The 22937-nt window shown below is 41.7% G+C and overlaps 1 protein-coding gene across 3 annotated transcripts in view; it reads right to left on the reverse strand.

Moving 5' to 3' along the window:
• GALNT2 (polypeptide N-acetylgalactosaminyltransferase 2) overlaps window positions 1-22937 on the reverse strand; it is a 214084-nt gene that overhangs the window by 43849 nt on the left and 147298 nt on the right. For all 3 annotated transcript variants that reach the window (XM_030812715.1, XM_030812714.1, XM_030812716.1), the window contains exons 4-6: window positions 1694-1792; window positions 1390-1457; window positions 1085-1150 (exon numbers count right to left, since the gene is read on the reverse strand). In XM_030812715.1, the coding sequence (XP_030668575.1) occupies window positions 1085-1150; window positions 1390-1457; window positions 1694-1792 (233 nt within the window). The remainder of the gene's footprint in view (window positions 1-1084; window positions 1151-1389; window positions 1458-1693; window positions 1793-22937) is intronic.

Raw genomic sequence — 22937 nt, forward strand, 5'->3', positions numbered from 1 at the left:
ATGGGGTAGGATGGCAGATACTTTGGGTTTAAATTCATAAAGTTATTTTGAAAGTTGTTTAGCGGGTAGCAAATTGCCCCCTTTTTGGTTTATTCCAGGCTTGGTGGACTGATGTGTTTAGAACACAAGGCTTATCCCACTGTTTATGTATCTTGAATGTCTAGGTTGATGACCCTACTTGGTTAAAATATGATGCTGTTCTAACAGGCTCAATCACTCTATTGGCCAATAAGATTCCTGGTAAGAAAAATTTCACTCCTTGACTCCAGCTGGAGTGCATACATAACGAGAAGAAAGAGTTTTACACTGATGGAGGAATACAATCACCACCCCTGGATCAACAGTCAGACTTAAATAGCAAATGTGGCATCGGTTCCAAAGCTCTGTGATTTTCCTATACTGAAAGAATTCTCCCGACCATAGAGGAGCCTAACAATGCAGTCATCAGGGTCTCTAACAGCACTGACACACTGGATGTTAATTACAATGTGATTGCAACTTCCTTCCCAGACACTCCAGTGTACTACTTTCCTCCTTTACAGCCTCTCTTCTAACTGCCAATAAAATAGTCTTCATGAGCTCAGCTGCAACACAGATAAGACTGACAAAAGGTTCCGAGGTTGGCATTTGCAAAATCTCTTGAGCATATAATTGCAGTACTCTCTCCCCATTTTGGATGGTTCACCTTCAGCAGGCTGTCAAACTTGAATCCTGGTTATTTTATCAGATGCCTGGAACATGGAGTCATTCAACCTCTTATTGCTAAATCTTTGTTTTTCTTCTAAACTTTTGTATTCAAGGGACTGATAAGACTTCCTAGGTTGTGAAAGAAAGAAGCCAATTTTCTAAACACATAAATAAAAATGTAATTTGATCTTGCTCTAACATACAAATAATTTCAATTAGTCAAGCTTTTAATGTCTTTCCTGTGTTTGCTGGGAGAAGTCTCCCAAGTGGCTCTGGTAGAGGGAGACAGAAAAAAAGCTAGACAATTAATTGCTCTTTGAGCTAAAGCACTTCTTTATGTTATTACAGGAAAAGTCAGAACTCAACTGTCTTGGTACTGAATTAAGAAGAATCTTACCTTCTCGTCGATCATTTCTAAGAACTCGCACTTTCTCAATTTTCCCCAAGAGAGCCCCGTCCTCAGCTAGGAGAAGAAAAGAAGCAGAGCATTTTGAACCTGGAGTTCATAAAGGGCTTTGCATTCAACCATAGCATTCTCAATCATCTAAGGGCCGATTATCTCCTTGGGGCATCACAGAGGCACCTCTTCTTTCTGTGGATCTGATTTCTGGCTTGTTCACGCCTCATTAGCACCCCCGCTACAGGAAGACTGGTGCCCAGAGAAGAGCCAGACACAGGGATAAAATCAGTGTCGGTACTCACGATCATTGCTGTAGTCATCCACCAAGATGATTTCTTTTATGAGATGGGGCGGACTTTTCTTAAGCACGCTAAGAAAAGACAAGAAGATAAAGTTTATAGGTCTTTAAGGGGTATAAACTTTTAGCCTGGGGTAGAAAATTCTCATATGTTGGTCCTAACCCTTGGTTGGAGGAACTACACACCACGCCCTGTGCTGAGCAGTCGGGAGACCCTGTCTGCAGCCCCCACTGACAGCCCTGGTCTGACTGTGCCTGGGACACAGCTAATGTCTGTCTCCGACAGGTAATGCATCTTCTGGCCTCACCTGACCACGGTCCTCAGCAGGGCTGACCTGGCTTCATTGTGAAACGTGATCACCACGCTGGTGGGCGGCAGATCCACCCGCCACTGCTTCCGCTGACACCTGCAGGAAGAGAAAGATGGTCCTCTGAACAATGACCCCCAGAGCAGCCACAGCTTGTTTAGCCCTTGAGAGAACAGGCAGACCGACCAACTGGGATGGACATGCTATGATTAACTTGTTATCTGCAGAAGTTCCTGGCCTGTTCTGAGATGAACTGCCAACGGGACATAAGGAAACAGAAAAACACAACCGGAGTTACGTTCTGAGAAATGAACGATTTCGGCAAAAAGTAACATATTGAGAACATCTTTCTAACACGTTAAAAAGAAGTGTTTTAAAACAGTGAAATCCCATTTCTACTCTCAAGCAGATACACCTCTAGAGATGCGCTTTTCACAATTTGCAGTCGTAATTTCTGAAGGGCAGAACCAATTGTGCGCCACTGCTCTTTTCTTGTTTTCTACATTGCCTACAACAAACATGTGGTACTCCGGTGATATTTGGAACTTGGCTCTCACCATGAACAGCGGACCCACTGGAGGTTTTCTCTTCCTGGGACAGCAGGGATGCATGTCCCTTGCCCTGGAAGGCCATCCCCAAATACCCCAAAGGGCAGTGGTGAGATGAAGATGGGGAGATGGAGTGAGGGTACAGTCAATGGGACCCTCAGCCTGCCTGAGCTCTCTTCTTCCAGCAGTAGGGAAGAACCCTGGGATCACCTCTGCACAGAAGCTGATTCGGAGGCCAGACCTACAAAGCAGGGGCAGATTTCAACATGGCACCTCTCAAATTTGAGCTCTACAGACAGATACAAGACCAGAAGAACAGTAAGTAGCTTTTTTTTTTTTTTTTTTTGGAGACAGGGTCCAACTCTGTCACCCATCCCAGAGTGCAGTGGCATGTTCATAGCTCCCTGCAGCCTTGAACTCCTGGGCTCAAGTGATGCTCCTACCTCAGCCTCCCAAGTAGCTGGGATTGCCACCACATCCAGCTATTTTTTTGATTTTTTGTAGAGATGGGGGTCTCACTCTGTTGCCCAGGCTGGTCTCGAAATCCTGGCTTCAAGCAATCCTCCCACCTCAGCTTTCTAAAGTGCTAGGATTACCGGCATGAGCCACTGTGCTCAGCCAGAATAGCTATTTTAAAAAACAGCTGATAGCTATAGGTGGAAGATGCTAAAGTATCATACACTAGAAATAAGCAGTAAAGGTTTACCGGGCTCAGCAGAACCCATCAGGAGGAACCCTTCAAAGTAGGGTCTACAGACTTGAAGAGCATCCTAGTAAAGAGCAATGTTCCCAGGGAATCCTGAGAGAACAACACACCGGGGCAGGACTGACAGCCTGCGAGGATTTCTGGAAACACTTAATTTCTGGTTTGACTGCATTCAGAGTTACTAATTGGTAATACTACTGATACCAGCTTGGAAAACAGGCTTTGGTTTCAGAAAAACAGTTCTTAAATGGTGATGTTGATGCCCCGTGGTCTTGAGGATGAACAGTCTTGCCTGTGAGGTGGCAAGAGGGGCCTGTTTGTCTGTCCCATGCCAAGGTTTCCTCCACGCTGGCATTTATTATCTGCACAATGTTCCTGCAACTCTAGCAGTTAAACATACTGCCTCCGGAATTGAAGCAGCAGAAAATCTTTGTTGGGGCTCAGAAAATGATACCCCAAATTATATTGCTTTGGCATGCTGAGTGCTTTGAACGAAGGAGATTCACAGACCTCAGAAATAAGCCTCAGAACCAAGGTCTCTCTCTGACCTGCTCCCCAACCCCTCCAACTTCCCTTCAGAAGCACAGGGAGGGACTTTGTCTCAAGTTCTCTTATCTGACTGAGGGAAGTTCATCCAGAAGAAGTGCAATTGTCTTGGACCCCCTCTCTGGAATCTACATTAGCCAGAGATTAACTCATATAGCAGAAGAAACTAAAAGCCCACACCAAGACCCTACTCTTGGAGAGACTTTTCACTTATTCTTTCAATTATTCTTCTAAAGGCTGTCACCTGATTTATCTGCATGATAAAATAACCTCTGTTCGCAATAGAGTTCTGCCCCTCACCTTCCCATAACTTGTCACCACCTCCCCGAGACCCTGGAGGAAATTTGTTCCAGGCTATAGTCTGCATTTCCATCCTAATCATCTTCCCTAAACATCATTTACTCTTCTAAAATTGCCTACATCCCTCACTTGCCTCTCCCCTATGCAGAGAGTATTTAAGCTTCAACCATCTGGCCCTTCTTTGAGTCTCATATTTTGTGTGGCTCCTGTACACATTTGCACATTAATAACAAATTTATTAATCTATTGTTAGTTTATTTCAGTGGACATAAAGATTCAAACCTTCAGATGGGGAGTGAAACATTCCCTTAACTCTTCTGCTTTCCAAGGGACCAACACATTAAAAAAAAATTATTCTGTATTTTTTTTTTTTTTTTTTTTTTGAGATGGAGTCTTGCTCTTTTCACCCAGGCTGGAGTGCAGAGGCACAATTTCGGATCACTGCAACCTCCGCCTCCCGGGTTCAAGTGATTCTCCTACCTCAGCCTCCCGAGTAGCTGGGACTACAGGCGCCCATCACCATGCCTGGCTAATTTTTGTATTTTTAGTAGAGACGGGGTTTCGCCATGTTGGCCAGGCTGGTCTCGAACTTCTGACCTCGTGATCTGCCTGCCTCGGCCTCCCAAAGTGTTGGGATTACAGGCATGAGCCACTGTGCCTTGCCCTAATATAAGCCCACTGTAGCTCTTAATATTGTTTATCAGAGCCATGAATTATCTGCCCCCAAAATTAGAGATAATATCTCAGATGGGAAATCAGTGGACAAAGGAGACAGATTAAAAATATATATATTTGGAACTCAGCCATCGCTAAAAACATTTAAGGAGTTAAGAACTGAAGTGGATGGTCTAGCAGCTGCCAAACAATGACCAGCAATTCCACAGGAATGGCCGTACCTTCAGAGAAAGTGTTCAACAGACACTCGTTTTCCCTCGTGACTACTTCAGAGAAGTGAATTTTGAAAATAAACATGAAAAGCAGTGCAATTAAAAAGCAATTAGGTCAGAATCACAAAATGGGCTTCTTTTGTTATAGTTATTGTTTTAATTAATCATGAGAAATTGCATAATATACTAGTTTTATGGGGGAAACTGTTCACCGTTGTCTGGGGGAAAAATGCAGTCAGGAATTAATATCGTACCTCATTAGAGCTCCTGACAGTTAAGTCTTTCCTGACAAGTAGACTGATAGGTTGGTTTTTCTTTCTTTTTTCAAATTTTAAGAATTAGCAGATTGTTAGATTAAGGAAGTGAGAATCTGCAAGACTTCAACTGTAAACAAATCACCAAAGAATGTCCTTCCCAAGAACTCAATCTGTAATGCTAACGAAATAAGGCCTCCGCGTTAGGAGGCAGCTATCCTCTGCAATTAGGTCCCACTTAACACAGCGGGAATTGCTGAGCTGAGCAGACCTAGGTTGAATGACTTACTGAACATGGGCTTATGCAGCTATAGGAGAATTTAAAAAGAGACATAAGGCAGCATTTTTTCATGCTAAATCATAGTAAACGGAACCGATCCAATCACACCCTATTCTCTCGTTTTCCTTTTCTCTGCAGGAAGCCTCATCTTCCAGGAGCATTTGGAAGTCTCACGGGGCTCTGGAAACGTTTTTCAGAACACGCAGAGCTGCTGCATTCGTATCATTTTATTAAAATTCATCTACATATTCATAAGGCATCCATTTTTGCTAGGAACTGGCATTCAGGAAACTTAAGAGGGATCCCATTTTTAAGGCAAAGAGAGATAAAAAGTAAAAACTAAGAAGTATTTTACATCCCAGAGTTAGAGTGAGTGTGTATGTATATGAATTTAGATAATAAGTCCTCACATTGAGCCAAGAAGGTGGGGTCGGCTTGAAAAATGTCTTTAAAAAGAAAAAGAATAAATTTTGTATTTAAAGAGCCATATCCCTGCCAACCAGTCTTCACTATTCCAGAGCTAGTGAAAGAACACCCAATATAGTAACTCAACAGGGAAGCTGGCTGCCAGGGGCACTTTCATACTTGAGCTTTCTTTGGGAATTGAGTAGAAACTGTAGTTTATTTGAAGTCAGCGGCAGGAACAGTGTGCAGTTAAGGTTTGCTCTACCAGACGACGCAGGCTAGAAGCAGTGACTCTGAGAAGAGTGGGCAGGGTTTCGGGCTGACTTTGTGGGCTCAAGTTCACTTGAGTGTCCAAGGCTCTGGAAACTTCCTGTTCAGTAAAATGGAAGCTTTAAAAACTGGACATGTAAAGATCTGTTTTAAGAATCCTTTATTTAGCTTTAAATTTCTCTGAGATTAGACGGCTTTCAGTACCTGAACTCTTGGTTAGCTGGAAATGGAAAAAACTGGTGAATCTAAACAACCACATTGTATAGACAGTCTCTCAGGGTGGAAGAATGACTGTCTTTAGGGCAGACGTTATACCTGGGCTTGATCAAGACATTGATGAAATAACCAAACACAAGCTCTTTGGACTGGGAAGCTCCAGCTTCTGTCGAATAACACAGAAGGCTGTTTCACGGTGTGGGGAGGAATAAAGAAACAGGTTTCCTTCTCTATCCCGGGCAGGCCATGCCCCACCCTCACCCCGGTGACCTAGTGTTTTTGCAAAGGGCCCTTGGTAACCTTGGTTACTGTGTAATGTGTGACAACTAACATCACTCCTCATCTGTGAAAATGGCCCTTACAATCTTGCCTGATTATTGGGAACACCAAATAAAAACGTGTGAAAAAGGACTCTGAAAACTGTCAAGGTCACTTTAATGAATACAGGGTTATAATCTGCATTTGGCAGCTGTGTGTCAATGGTGACTGGGAGGTCAGAGTGGAGCTTTCTCTAGCAACTTGGAGAGGCAGCAGATGAGACAGGCTCTGAGACATCTTCCAAGTCCACACACAGCAGTGACTCCAAGTAGAGAATACACTGTCAGTTAAAGGGACAAGGGTTCCCAGGCCTGCAAGAAGGGCTCAGTAGATGGAAAGGTGGGAGAAGATGGAGAAACATATTTAAATAAACTCTCTTTAAGGAGAGTTCAAGAACCTCTACAAGGCCCAGAGAGGGGATGTAGCCAACAGTAAGATCACCCTTCTTATGATAGCCACGAAGACCAAACAGAGGGTCATGGGAAAGAAAAATTCCTAGATGAATATGCACCATCTCCCTGAATTGCCCTTGTAATTCAGATTTTGTAAGGAAACTACTACACAACTTAACTGATTATTAAGTTAGCATTAGTTTATGCCTATACAAAGACAGGATTCTATCACGGAAGAGATGGGGAATAGATACTTTCAAAAATAAAAAAGGAAAGTTATAAACAATGCCAAGCCTCCGCAGGCACTTTCTGGGTATCCAGGGCTAAGGGGCATGCTCAGTTCCTCCCTGAAGCAGGCAGGCACTTCCAGTGGAGTCCCTCTAAGGGAGTTGTGTGTTCTGATCAGGACTGGAGTCCTGTGTAGGAGCCAATCTGCTGGCAATGGGGCTCCGAAATGCTGGCCTCCACAGCAGCTACGTCTAACTGCGTGTCTATGAGCAGGCATTTGGGCTGTGGCTCAGGTTCCCGTGGAAAAACTCCAGGACAAACAACACGAGGACCATGCAAGGTCGCAGTATTTCCAAGGTCCTGATTACTGTGCTATGTATTTACAAATTATCATATTGGCAGTCTGGATACATTCAATTTGTAAATTGAGTTTGAGTCTGCCCCTGAGATACAAATCTAGTTTTGATCTGCAGGCAAAAAACTAAGAAAAAAAAAAGTTTCTGGGTTTGCAAAGCTGAGGGGCAAGTCTTAGACTGCAACAAATTCACCAAGGCAATGAGCCTCCTGTGGCCTCTTGGCAGCAACTGACATCACTGTGTGTTTAAGTGCGTAAAATATTTCATGCATAAAATTTAGAGATATTATAGAAGCATCCATGTACCACTCTGCTTGCCAAGTCTTAATATCTTGCAATACTGGCCTTTGATTAAAAAAATTTTAAATAAAATGACACATGACAGGATGACAGGTAATAATGACAGCCCTTACCTCAATCCTCATCTTCCCCAGGGGCAATCACTATCTTGAATTTGGTGCTTCATTGTTACTATGTGTATTTTAAACAAACTACCCATGTACGTATTCATAAATTATACCGAGCATTTGTCTGCATCTATTCGAAGTTTGCAGGGATGGCACTGTGCTGTGACTTGCTGTTTTCACTTTTTGGGAGGTGCATCTGTTCAGACACACACAGCTCTATTTCATTCACTCTCACTGCTACACTGCTTTCCACTGCAGGGAGGAACACACCACATGTCATCCCTTTTCTGCTGATTATCAATTCTCTCCATTAGAAACAACGCTGCAGTGGACACTGTCTTTTTACACAGCAGAGAAAGTTGCTCTGCATTATTTACCCACAAGTAGGACTACTTGTCATACATTATGAACCTCTTCAACTTGACATAGCCATCTTAATCTCAAGTGGCTGGACCTAGTGTCACTCCTGCCCAGACCTGCATGAGATCATACTGCTCTGTATTCTCACCATCCCTAGGTATCACCATGTTTTAAAATTTTGCCAACCAGATTGGTATGAAGTAGTCATCATTTTAACTTTCATGTACCTGATTACTAGAGAGGCCATGTATCATCTTATATGCTTAGAAGCTGACTGGATGGTTTCTGCTGTTAACTGTCTATTCATGTTCTTTGTCCATTTTTTTGATTAGGTTTTACCTACTATTTGGCTGTAGGAATTTATATGCTCTGGACATTATCCTTTGTCAACCAGATGCACTGCAAAAATCCCTGTGGCAGATGCTTTAATTTTGTTTATGATGCTTTTTGTCAAACCTACTTTCGAATTTTGAGTTTTCAAACTGTGACCCTGGGGTAACAATGTTTAGGAAAAGCTTTCTTAACTGAAGGTCATTAATATATTGTCGTTGTAAATTTTCTTTCAAATGTTTAAACTTTTACAAATACTTTTAACAGGTTATATATCTTTCATGAATATTGAAGGATTATGTATATCCATGTAGATCATGGAGAAAATTACAAAACATAAGTGAAGGACATTTAGAAGTGCCCAGTATTATAGAAATATTAGTTTTCTTCAAACTAATCCATAAATTCAGTGAAGTGTCATGCAGGGTTTTTTCATGGAACTTAAAGAGCTTATTCTTAAATTCATCAGGAAAAGCAAATGGTCACAAATATCCACTGGGGTCTTGAAGAACAACACATAGTAGGGCAACATGCCTGAGGAACCATGAAGCGCTACTGCAGAGCCACAGTGATTAAAGCAGCGTGGTACAGGTGCGGGGTTACACACACAGATGACCAGAACAGAAAAGGATGTAGACAAGTTCCATGCTATCCTTCATATACAGATGAAAGAGATGTATAATCTCCTTTTTTTCTGTGTAGATAATCCATTGTCCCAGCATGATTTAATAGTTCATTATTTCATCACTGATTAGTAATGCCACTGCTGTCATGCCAAATACTTATTTATGTCTACATCCGTTTCTGTTCTGGTCCATCTATGTGTGTAACCCTGCACCTGTACCATGCTGCCTGAAGGAATGTGGCTCAGCAGTAACTCTTCATGGCCCCTACTAGGCGATGTTCTTCAAGACACCAGTGGATATTTGTGACCATTTGCTTTTGCTGATGAATTTAAGAATCAGCTCAAGTTCCATGAAAAAACCCTGCATGACATTGCACTGAATTTATGAGTTAATTTGAAGAAAATTAATATTTCTACAATATTGGATATTTTAAAATATCCTTCAGTTATGTTTTATAATTTTCTCCATGAAAGTCTTGCACATCTTTGGTTCCATTTATTCCTCCGTATCTAACAGTTCTGCTTGCTACAGTGAAAGGAGTCTCTTTTCCTATTACATTTTTGAATTGGCCATTCCTGATACCGGTTTTTGTATGTGGACTCTGTATTCAACACCTCACTGCGCTCTCTTATTTGTTCTGATAGTCAGTTTGCAGGTTCTCTTAGATTTTCCACAAATCAATACATCTACATTCTGTCCCTGTCTTTCCATTCCTTACACATCTTGTGATTCTTAAGATGGCAGTGATTATGGCCTGCAACACAATATACAATTTTTAAAAGTGGTAAAAAACAACCTTGCCTTGATCCTATCTTTAAATTGAACACAAGTAGATTTTTATCATTAAGCTTTGTGTTTTCCATAGATGTTTTACAGATGCCTTTCATCAGGTGAAGGAAACTCCCTCACAAGTGCTGAGTTTCACTGTTTTCCCTCCTGCATCCATTAATATGACCTACAGCTATCCTCCTTTAATTCACTGAGAAGATATATTACATTATTTTCTGATATTCTATCATTTTTGCATTCCTAAAATAAACTGTTCTTGGATATGGATATATATATGGATATATATATAGCTGTATTCGATATATAGCTGTATATATATATGGATATATATTTATAGCTGTATTCGATTTGCTAGTATTTGGTTTAGGATTTTCTGAGTCTATAACCATAAATTGAACAATTTGCTGTTCTTATACTTTCTTTTTCTGGTTTCATAGCTAGGTACTACTGAAGGAAATAGGGTAGCTTTCCTCCTTCTCTATTCTCTAAAATAGTCTGGGTTTTATGCAAACCCATTTGAGCTTTGCGAAATTTTGAGAAGGCAAATTTTTTATTGCTGAAAATTTCTTTTGATGGTTTGCACTTATTCATATTTTTTTATTTCTTAAGAGATTTTGGTAACTTAAATTGCCCTAGAAAATTATCAATTTCATGTAAGTTTCAAATTTATTTGCATAAAAGTATACTTCTAATTTTCTTATGATCTTAGTTATATCTGCTTTTTTACACCTAATATTAATGTTTCTTCTCTATTTTTGTTAATCAGCATTTTTAGAGATTTATATTTTTTAAAGATGAAGCTTTATATAGTACTCTCCACTGGATTTTTAGTTCATTAATTTTTTCTTTTACCTTCCTTATGTCCTTCCTTCTGCTTTCTTTAGGTTTACACCCTGCAGTTTTTTCCACCTTCTTCAGTCACAGAGTGATCTCTCAGCTACCCTACATAAGGAAAAATGTTAAAAATCCAAGCAAATTCTACAGCTGGAGAAACACAGGCAGTTTTCTCAACCATGAGATGGGTGAGCGGAATGGGGAAGGGGAGAAATGTCCGTGGGTGTGATGACTGGCTCCCCTAACTTTGGGAGGAGAGTGGCGAGGCCCCTGCCTCTGAGCCAGGTCAAGGCACCTGCCTCCGCATGCGTTCGGAAAGATGGAGCAGCCCAGGGAGCCCTGCAGCCACTTGGACCTGTCTTTCTCCAGCCAACACAGCACCTGAAAGTTTGCGAGTCTCCATGAGCACCCATCAGCCAGGTGAGATGAGCCAAGAGAGCCTGTGGGGGCATTAAATTAGCCAGCAGGGCCAGAAGTTTTAAAAATCAAAGGAATATATTAAAATGGATTCTGTTGCTTGCTAGCCCGTCTCCCCATTCATATACAGATATTCGGTGGCAGGGGGAGGGTGTTAGCACCTCAGGATGCTGGGATTAAGGCTCTGGACACAGCTGGTGATGCAATAGAGGCGGTGAATGCCTTCTGTTTCCTTGCCCTCATCCACAGAAAATGTTTACGCCATTCCCATTTCAAGGGAAAGAAAAGGGCAGGAAGGTCTGTTGTTTCAGTGACCATCCTGGCAGCCTGATGCAGCTGCCCATGGACACAGAATGGACACAGAATGTCCATATATGCCTCTGCTGTGAAGTTGGGGCTCCAGCCAGGCTAGAGCCAACCGCAGGCTGGGCACATGCTCCTCATTCAGGATTTGCTTCTGTGGTAAGGGCAGTTGCTTTAAGGCCACAGACTTCTGATTATCACAAAGCTCTTACAGTTTAGTGAGCATAAGACTTATTTATGGAGCTTATGAAAATGAACATGCCTAGGCCCTGCCTGCTTCTCCCATCCCATTCTGAATAAGTAGGTCTGGGTGATACCTGGGAATCTGAATTCGAAAAGGCCCCTCAAGGCAAGGCTTATACAGGTTGCTCTTAGACCTCATTTTAAGAAACACACAGAAAAGTGAGAGGTGTTATTAGTGAAACAGTTCTCTAATATGGAGCCATAATTAGACTCACCTGGAGAACTTGAATTAGACCTGGAACTCTGGTATGGACCATATAGCACAGAGATTAAAAAACAAAATACAAAACAAAAAAAAACCTCTGCCTCCTCCAGATTTTGATTTCCCATTCCCCCTCTCTACCACAATCTGACCCCCAGTGGTCATCATACATGAAATGGCCCAGCCCACGCTGTGTTCCTCAAAGTCTACCATGACTATGAAGCCTAACAGAGAGAGAGTCAAGGCTAAGCCACTGGGAATAAGGCCCAACATGACCAGGCTGAAAATAAGATCTAGCCCAAGCTGGAGTCTGGATCCACCGCAAGGCAGAAGGGGCCTCTGGAAACAGGCCCTCCTCAGCCCAACCCCAAACTGGGCTGGGGATGCATCTCTCAACCTCAGGGCACTTCCACGAGGGCCCATCCCAAACAAGACGCTCAGCTTCACATTTTCAAGATGTGTTGCTATGGAGTCTATAGAAAGTCTAGGCAGGCTACTGGATAGAATGTAAACTGGAAATGGAAGCCAAAAAAAGGAAAATGGAAAAAAGTTCACTAGCTGTTGTATAATGTTCATTTAACTAAAACATGCCCTTAATAATCCTCCAAACAGTGATAATGGCGTAATATTCCACCAAATCCACTAATTTCTGATTAGTCCTAATAGCTACAGAGTTTATTTCTATAGAGGTCTTTCAAAACTAAACAGAACCACATCCTAAGACATTAAAAAACCTCTGCAGGACCTCTGTGAAATCAAGCTTCTTAAAAATCTGGTCGGCAGGAGATTTGAATAAGCTCCATTAATCACCTTAGGTTTGTCTCACTTTGAAATTCTTTGTCTAAAATAGCTTTCTTGAATACCGCAGGCTTTTGCATTCTGCAATGCATAGGAGTCGGAAGCATGTTCTAAAACAAAATGTTTATCCTCCCTGTGACACAGGAAACTCAAGCCTATCATATTTACTGTACTCCCTTTGAAGTCCTCTAATTCCATTGAAAAGCCAAGGGTTCCAGAGGCAAAAAACATGCACACACACTCAGGCCAAGCGGAGAATCCAAAAGCACACTCTTCGCTCACCAAACACTCCACGCTTCGGCACCGGCCACAGAAAATGCTGCCCAGAATACGTGAGTATTCTCCAACAGAAGGGGAAAAACATTAGGTTTCCCCTTGAAGCTTTCAGCAAGCCATCGTTTGATGGAATAAAAATGTTTTTTCATTCAAAGAGCACCATTTGCCCTTTATTGCCTCCAGTTTTACAGACACTACATTTTAGCTGAAAACTTTTCAAGAGTCAAGAGCTATTGAAAGTTGAGAAAATAACAGCCCTGGATGAAGCCATCTGAACTCTCTTGTCATGCCCTCCAAGGGCTCCACTTCAGCTGCCAGGTCCCACTCACCATTTAAGGCTAGAGTCATTTCAGAGAGACTAAATTATTATTGTCCTTTAAACTTTCATTCCTCCTGATGCCAGGGGACAAGCTGCCTTTTCTGGATGGAGGCTCACGCTGCTCATCAGACAATGTGAACACTGCACATTCCATTTCTTCCCTCTTGCTACTCCCCTGGGACAAGTGGCACACTTGGTCCTGCTAGAGTAACTCCAGTAACTCCCTCTGCCTCCTGGTGCCCACCATTGTCCTCTTGGATACGTGAGCTCTGGTTTCCAAGCTGTCTGAGGGTTTAGTTTTTACTTCCATTGTTCCATGAAGAGATGTGCTTTTATTTTTATCTGCTCTGCCTGTCTCAAAGTGGTGACTCCTTTAGAGCACCCTTCTTAGGGGTTATTCAGGCAGTTGGTTTTCTTTCCTACCCTACTCTTGCAGTTCTCCCCACAAAACCTGGGCCAGATAATGGAGTCTGTGTGACCACTGAGCAGTTCTGATTGTCCCAAGTGGACAGGAGAAAAGCTTAAGTTCTGTGGAGGGTGACATTTTAGGGCACCACTCTTTTCAGATGCACTGAATTGCTCTGTTTTGGCCTGTGGTTAAAAAGACAAACTTTTCAGCTAGGCACGGTGGCTCACGCCTACAATCCCAGCACTTTGGGAGGCTGAGGCAGGAGGATCACCTGAGGTCAGGAGTTCAAGACCAGCCTGGCCAATATGGTGAAACCCCGTCTCTACTAAAAATACAAAAATTTGCCCGGTGTGATGACGGGTGCCTGTAGTCCCAGCTACTTGGGAGGCTGAAGCAGGAGAATCGCTTGAACCTGGGAGGCGGAGGCTGCAGTAAGCAGAGATCACACCACTGTACTCCAGCCTGGGTGACAGAGTAAGACTCCGTCTCAAAAAAAAGTAAATGAATAAAATTAAAAAAAAAATGGCTAAGAGTCTATTAAACTTTAGACCATCAGGTTGGCTTAAAAATCAAAATATATGCTGTTACAAAAGATAAACGATAAACCTAAGACAAAATGGCATCCAAAAAAGAAAAAAAATCAATAAAATACAAAAATGTATCAAGAGTAAGTGAAATAAAGTAGGAGATTAACATTTATGCAAAGCAAAACGTATGGCAAAAAAAGGAAAACTTGTTCAAGGACAGCCTGGGCAACAGAGTGAGAGCCCATCTCTATTAAAAAAAAAAAAAAAGAAAAACAAATAAAATGGGGTAATTTTATGTCAATAAGGGTATAATCCATGAATATATATCTTCTAAGCCCCTCATGCTTAGAAATAAGCAGAAACTCCTAGCACTGTAATGTGAGTTTCAAATGCTTTTGTCAATAACAAAGGTTTTGAATGTAATCAATCAGGTTGGTTGAACGTGTATATTTGAACTTGGAAATGAGTATAGATGTTACTAGCCTTTAAAAAATACCCATCAAATATTCATAGAAATGAGAAGTAAAGATTGCAGCCTCTGGGGGCAGGCTGTTGTTTAGACCTCACCACAGCCTGGTTAATGGGACAAGTTCTGTTTCTCTAACTATCAAATCTTAGTAACAATAACAACAGTACTACGCCTCATAGGGTTGCTGTGAGAATTAAATGAGTAATGCGTGTAAATTGTTTAGTATAGCACTTGGAAAAAAAATCTCAATTAAAGCTAGCTACATCTCATGCCCAAAGTAAAACCCTCCATATATGCAAAATAGTAAAATTATAAAGTTGTAATGTCTGACTCCACAGCAATAAAGTGAGGGGGAAAAAATCTCCAATGACCTAAGTTTAAAAAGATAAAAAGAAAAAAAAATCAGTTTCTTACCATTTTGAAACTCTTTCCTAAACAAGCAATGTACCAAAAAAGAAACCAAAAACAGAATTCCAGAGTGGTGAGAAATAATAATAGTGGTCATTTACAAGTAGGCTTAAAAATAACCAAAATTATCACACTATATTTTGTATTATGAGATTCAGCCAAAGCTGCACTCAGAAACCAATTAAGTAGACATAAAGTAAACATTCAACATTCAACTCTCATGGGGCGGGGGAGTGCAGAGGAAAGCAGAGGGAACAGGCAGACATGAATGCATTAAAGAGAAAAGCACGGAGGCCGAGGCGGGCGGATCACGAGGTCAGGAAATCGAGACCATTCTGGCTAACATGGTGAAACCCCGTCTCTACTAAAAATACAAAAAATTAGCCGGGCGTGGTGGCGGACGCCTGTAGTCCCAGCTACTCAGGAGGCTGAGGCAGGAGAATGGCGTGAACCTCGGAGGCAGAGCTTGCAGTGAGCTGAGATTGCACCACTGCACTCCAGTCTGGGTGACAGAGACTCTGTCTCAAAAAAAAAAAAAAAAAAAAAAGAGAAAAGCAGTGGAATGTATATAAAATCCCAGCACTTGATGTCAAGGATGAAAAGAAGAAAGAAGTAAGGAGGAGAAACCAGAGACACATCACTGGCATTTTTAAAGAAGAAAAAAATGAAAAGTTTATAATTAAGATTTAAGTGCATATACATATAACACTATGCCAATAAATTTGAAAATCCAAATGAAATTTATTATTTTGGGAAGATATAAATCAAATTAATTCAAGTAAAACATAGAAAAACTGAACATATGTCAATATTCATGGAAGAATTTTAAAAGGTTATCAAAGGATTACTGTAATTAAAATAAAAATAGCTCTAAGTTTAGATGACTTTGAAAGGTGAGCTCCAAGAAACAAATAACTCCTTTGCAAATCAGTTTTTCTGAAGCATCTAAAGAAATTTAGGAATTTGTTCTAAATTCATTTTACAAAGTTAACATTATCTTGAAGCCAAAGCTAGATGAAGGAAGGAAGACGGGAGGGAGGAGGAAAAGAAGGCAGGCAGGCTGGCCGGCCACAGATACTTTCAGCTATGAATCTTCATTCAAAACCTAAAATAAAGCAGTAGCCAAACTCAGCAATATATTGAGTAAATTCTGGTACATTTTCAGAACCAAATAACACACTGTCATCTCAAATTGCATTTCCTTTTAAATGAGTAAGCAAAGAGGTTATTCAAAAATATTCATCCCAACATTAACATTAAAAAGGAAAAGAATCTAGCAGTCCATTACCAGAGAGCTAGCTAAATAAACATAAAATGGGATATACACAGCTTTTAAAAAGGAAAGTTATATATTTAACAGTCCTAGAAAATATTTCCTATGTATTACTGAATGAAAAAAAGTAGGCAGGCAAGCAGCAAATACAGTGTCATTTTATTGTCATTGTATTTATAGAAAATGACATACATCGAACATCAGAGGGTATGAGACAAATTAGGAAGGACATTCACTAGACAGCAGACAATGTGAAGCTTTCAGATTTTTTTTCCTGTGTGCAACAAACATGTATCTACTTTTAAAAAGCTTTTTCTTTAAAGAAAAAACCAGTTTTGAGTAATTCGGTGTATTTAAAGAAAGGAGAACTTGGGGAGTTCATGAGGTTGTTAACAGCCCACTGCATAGACCATTAGCATCTAGGTGAAACACAGACCAATTCAGAGATTTTAGCTAATATTTGGCCAAGATAAGCTTTGCCAACAATAGAAGGCAGATCATTACTATCACCATCACATCATACCATGATTTCCTTAGGGCGGATCTGATTAAACCCAAGAATGGACCAACCCTAACAAAAGTGCCTTCGTTGGATGGCACCACCATGCACTGGCCTCCAGGGGATGCCTCTTTGCAGATAGGATTCTACAGTCAACTGGGTTAACTAAGTGATTCCATAAAAGCAGCTACCAAGAGAGATCTAGTTCAGCCCAGTCAGCACGTGGTGACGGTGAATGAGTGGCAAAGTCTACCAGGAGCTATGCTGGGTGCTAACCTATCTCAAGGGCAACCTGTGCACTAGAGGCCCTGCAGGATATCAAGCTGAAGACCATCTCGGGAGTTTCAACTCCCTTTATGCCCTGTCCCCCTCATCTATAGCATGGCAACCCAAAAGTAGGCTCTGGTGTCTTCAGGACTGGCTGTTTATCATGTGGCAGCAGACTCAATGGTACTCTTCTTTATTTACCTAGCGAGGGTCCATAATTCCTAATCTTTGATTCCAACATTTAAAAAAAAAAACACCTTGGAAAAATATCTGTAACCTATTTGGTGGCAAAGCCTGTCCCGACCTGAATTATGTGGCAGTAAAACCTGACCTGATGTCTGTTCTCCTGATTTATCCCACTTGGTATGCATATGCATGTTTTGCTGCAAAAATATTAGTGTGTTTGATTACAAGGTACTGTCTCAAGATTAAAAACATTATTTTACAAATTGTGTACATATCATTAATAGCCCTCTAGATTTTTTTTAACAATCTGAATTCTCTAAGAATTTAAGTGAGGAATTAGAGAACTGTCTAATTACAGATAGTCTCTGTCCCAAAGCAGCTTACGAAATACCTGGAGAAATCATGCACAGCTACAAAACAAGAAGGCCCAGGCACAGAGGCTCTGGTTGGGGGTGGCAAGGTCTCAAGCGAGGGTAGCAATCCCATGGCATGGAGCCAGTCAGAAGCAGTTCTTTGGAAGAATCTAGGCGAATTGTGTTTTAAGGGACACACCCATTTAGAAAGGTTTAGAAGGGCAGTGGAGAATACCATGAATGAAGACAGCAACAAGCACTTTGCAAAGAATGCCCCCACATCTAGAATGCATCCACATCAGAAGTCTCAAGAAAGATAAGTGGTTGGTGGAGGCAGGACCGGCTACTGCAGGACCCAGGAGCGGGATCCAGGTGCCCTCACCATAGGTTATTTCTTGCATGGGAGGGGCACGCAGAATACAAGCCTGGGAGAGGTAGTGAGAGATATGAGTAGGCAGGTTCAGTGACTCAGAAGGGAGGACAAGGGACTGGACCAAGAGTGGCAATGAGAGGAAGGGGTTAATTTGAGAGGGATGCCAGAACAGAAAGCCACCAAGGCCATTTGGGCAGCTCATGGTCCCACGTGCCAGTACATGTTGGCCAAGCAGAATTAGGCAACCAGGGCATTGCTTTATTCTAGCCCAGAGCAACATTCAGGGAATTGTCCAACTTCAACAGGTGGCACTTATATGTGAATATCAAGAACAAGTACCTTGGCCTTTGCACTTAAATAATTACCAAGAATAAAAAAGATTTGGTTTAAAGGGCCATGGCAAAGATGCCAGAGGAAATTCAATCATCATCATAAAGAAGAGGCAACAGATAACAAACCCAGTGTCCCTTAAGCCAGTGGTCTCCAACCTTTTTGGCACCAAGGAACAGTTCCATGGAAGACAATTTTTTTCTACAGATGGTGGAGGGGGGAGATGGTTTGGGATGAAACTGTTCCACCTCAGATCATTAGGCATTAGATTCTAATAAGGAGCGCACAACCCAGATCCCTTGCGTGTACAGTTCACAATAGGGTTCGTGCTCCTATGAGAATCTAATGCCTCTGCTGATCTGACAGGAGGCGGAGCTCAGGCGGTAATGTTTGCTCATCCCCTGCTCACGTCCTGCTGTGTGGCCTGGTTCCTAACAGGCCATGCGTCACTACTGGTCCACGGCTTAGGCGTTGGGGACCCCTGCTTTAAGCCTATTTTGGTAACCAGAAATACCTCCACATCTAAAAATACACATTCAGGGATAGATAACAAAATGATTTTAAAACCATCCATCAACGTTGACAATCTCAACTGTGTAACTTCTACCCAGGCTTACCCCCTGAATTCCAGATTTTTGTATATCTTCATCCACCTACTTGACAGTTCCACTTGGATGAAAACTTCCCTCCTAATCTTTCCAGCAATGCTTCCCGAATAGCAGCTAGTATTCATTTAATACTGATTATGTGCCAGCCACTGTGCTAAGTCACTTACAGGTGTTAACCCATTCAGTCCTCACGGCAGCCCATGAGATGAGTATTATCATCACCCTTAATTTGTATCACGAAGGAGCTAAGTGACACACCAAGATCGTGCAGCTGCTGAAAGGATAACTGGGATTCCAACATGGGAGATCTGGTGCCAGCATCCACACCTTAACCAGGAGGTTGTACTGCTCCCTGCTAAGCAAAGGACAAGTCCATTCTTCAAGTTGCTTGGTTAAGAAACTCAGTGGCATCCTTCAGCCCTCTCTTCTTCACACTCCACATCCGATTCAGCATATCTTGTCATCTCTACCTTCCAAAGCCATCCAGAATCCAACCACCTCTCACCACCTCCATTGTTAGTCCCCTGTTCTTAGCCACTGTCACCTTGGCTGGATCATGGCAACAGGTTTCTCTGCTTCTGGCCTTGTATTTCCCACCCCACCCCCAGTAAACCTGGTCTTATCACAGCAACCTTTTAAAAGACTGACCCTTTAGAGGCCTAATTCAGATCATGCTGTTCCTCTGCTTCCAAACCTACAATGGCTTCCATCTCACTCAATGGCTGCTATGGTTTAAATGAGTCTCTTCCAAAATTCAGGTGCTGCAACTTAACAGCCAATGTAGTGGTGACAGAACCTTTAAGAGGTGATTAGATATGAGGGCTTCTCCCTTTGTGAAAGGAAAGAAGGCCCTTTAAAAGGGCTTAATGAAGGGAGTTTGTAACTTTTTTGCCTTTCTGCCTTCTGCCATGTGAGGACACAGCATTTGTCCCCTCTGGAAGATCTACTGTTCTTGGGGCCATCTTGAAAGCAGAAACCAGATTCTCACCAGACAATGTGAGCCTGCCAGCTTAAAGATCTTGGACTTCCCAGCCTCCACACTGTAAGAAGTAAACTTCTGTTTTTTGTAAGTTACCCAGTCTCAGGTATTTTGTTATAGCAGCACAAAACGGACTATGAGAGAGACAAAGCCAATGCCCTTACCATGCGCCTCCAGGCTCCTAGGGCTTGGTGCCTTGACTCCTCTCAGACCTCACCTCCTTCTACTCTTCCTCATGGCCTCCTGCCTAGCGACTCTGGCTTCCTGCTGTCCTTTAGATAGGCCTGGCACACTACCTCTTTGGGGACTTTGCCCTCGCCACCTCCTCTGATGAGAACTCTCTTCCCAGTTATTCAAATGCACATGCCCTCATCCCTTCCTTCAGGTCTTTGCCGAAACACCTTCCTGTCAGTAGGACCTTCCCTGATCACCTGTTTAGTACTAAAACCCTTGACTCTTTCACACTCCTAACCTCCACCGCTTATTTCTTTTCTCTTCTGTATTTAACATGCTTTTTAAAAACCATATAATTAATGATTTATTTTATTGTTTTCTCCACCATCCTCTTAATGTGAGCTCTGTGATGGCAGAGTTGTTTTTTTTTCTTAATGTTTTGTTCACAGCTGTTTCCCCAGTGACCAGAAAAACACCTGTCATGTAGTTAGCACTCAAATCTTTGCTAAATAAATGCATAAATCCAAGAATAAAAAGAAATCTTCAGCGAATATAAAACTTTAAATCCAAGCACAATATTCCTATTTGGATATTTCCTTTTTTAAATAACTTGAATTTCCAAAGAGGTGTGGATTTTCTCACATTATTGTCAGATGAAGAAAATCATGGCTTATTCAATATAGTTAAGATAGTCATTACTATAAAAGTCTGAATTTTAAATTTTACAGATGGCAGTGGGGATTATGGGCCCTCATAGGTTCTACCATTAACATTTAACAACTCCAGAGTACAGGCCAGGCATGGTGGCTCACGCCTGTAATCCCAGCACTTTGGGAGGTAAAGGCAAGAGGATCACTTGAGGTCAGGGGTTTGGGGCCAGTGTGGGCAACGTAGCAACACCTCGTCTCTACTCAACAATTTTTTAAATTAGCTGGGTACAGTGGCACACACCTGTAGTCTTAGCTACTCATGGGGATGGCTTGAGCCCAGGAGTTTGTTACAGTGAGCTATGATCACACCTCTATACTCCAGCTTGGGCAACGGGGTGAGACAACTCCAAAGTATACGTGAATTGTCAGTTACACCAGTGAACAGATAGGTGTTTTGGCTTAATAATGAATGTACCATAAACTGACAATGCTGCTTCTTTTTAGTTCATTAGAAACGTGACAAGTAATCTCTGAAACCATATTCAAGTGAAATATGTAGCCTAAATGACAAAAAAAGTTAAAATACATTTTATAGTATTTTGACTGTTTCCTAAAATACACAAAACCCTTCCACTGAAAAAGAAAGTTGTTCTTGCAGTTTCATGGTTCCACGATGGGGGTGCAAAGTGATGGGTTTTAAATGGATAGTTGAAGTAGGACAGTTTGTTAGGACTCGAAGACTGATCTCATTTATCAAGCCAAACTCTGTTGACTCCATTTTTCCTGGTCTAATTTCTTTCTGAAATAGGTAGGATCACTGCTTCACAGCTATTTCCGCAACTGTTTTTGGTTCTATGATAAAACAATCCAATACCATCTCAATGTGACAGAGGCATTCACGCACTGGAAGCTGAAAGTCTGCCAGCCATGTCACACACATTTTGAGAGCAAAGTGTAACAAAATAACAGTTCATTCTTTACTCAAAGCTGATAGATATACAAGCCACTAGTCACTATACTAATGTCCTGTATTTGTGTAAGGTATGTAGTTTATGTGTATGTCTGAGCCTAATAAAAATGCTGTAAGACAGGCCAGGCAAGCATGATTATTGTTTTACAGATAAGAAACCCAGGGTTTACAGAGAGATTATTTTAACCTCAGTCTAGGAGCTAACAGCTGGTTGAGCTATTAATAAAAGCGACACATCCCAACTTCAAGCCTATATTTCTATTTACTTTACTTCGAGATAGACATTACTGCTCAGGGCAAATTTATAAACTGCCAAATTCAGAGTGGATTTGAATTCCAAATAAAACACCCAGGTGTTTTTCCTGCTTCCAGTGACAGTAAAGTTCCTTGCTGTAGACCAACCTACTCACTAAAAGCAACCAGAAATTCGGGATGAAATACACTGAAGAATCTATTTGAAGGCACTGGAGAGCTAGCAAAGCAGCCAGGTGTGAGGTCAGGTTTCCAGAAAGGAGAAGCACCTAGAGAGGAAGGCCAACATTCTCTGATCCTCTTCCCCTCAAATGGCATAGAGCCAAACGGCCAACTGAGCAGAGCAGAAGCGATGGTCTTGTAGGTGCAGAGCCAAGTGAAGGCTTCTGGAGGTGCTGTGGGGCTGTAGAGGCCAGAAATGGACTTCACGGCTTGCTGAGGAAACTGGGCTATGATAAACATCCCAGACTTCCAGGTTGAATCCCACAGGGCTACTTCCTAGTGGCAAAAGAGGACTGGAAACTCACCAGCTCTCTCACAAAAGACCGAAACTCAGCTTTATACCAGCTCAATTCCAGACTTGATTAAGGTAACCTGCCCTATTTTAACCGCCTGCCAGAGAACAAAACTAAATCCTCTTTGGAAGAAAAAGTCAGTGAGAGCCCTGAAATATCTCTGTATTTATTCATACACAACAAAACACAATCACTGAAATGAAGAATTCAGCAGTGGATTTAAAAGCAGACTAGACAGAGCAGAGGAAAGGATCAATGAACAGGAAGCAGGCCAACAGAAATATATCCAGACTGAGACACAGGGAATCAAAAAGAATAAAAAGTACAGAAGAGCTTATGAGGGACAGAGGAAACGTAGAAATATCTAACAAAGATGAAATTAGGGTCTCAGAG

Source organism: Nomascus leucogenys, chromosome 5 (genome assembly GCF_006542625.1).
Source record: "Nomascus leucogenys isolate Asia chromosome 5, Asia_NLE_v1, whole genome shotgun sequence".
NCBI lineage: Eukaryota > Metazoa > Chordata > Mammalia > Primates > Hylobatidae > Nomascus > Nomascus leucogenys.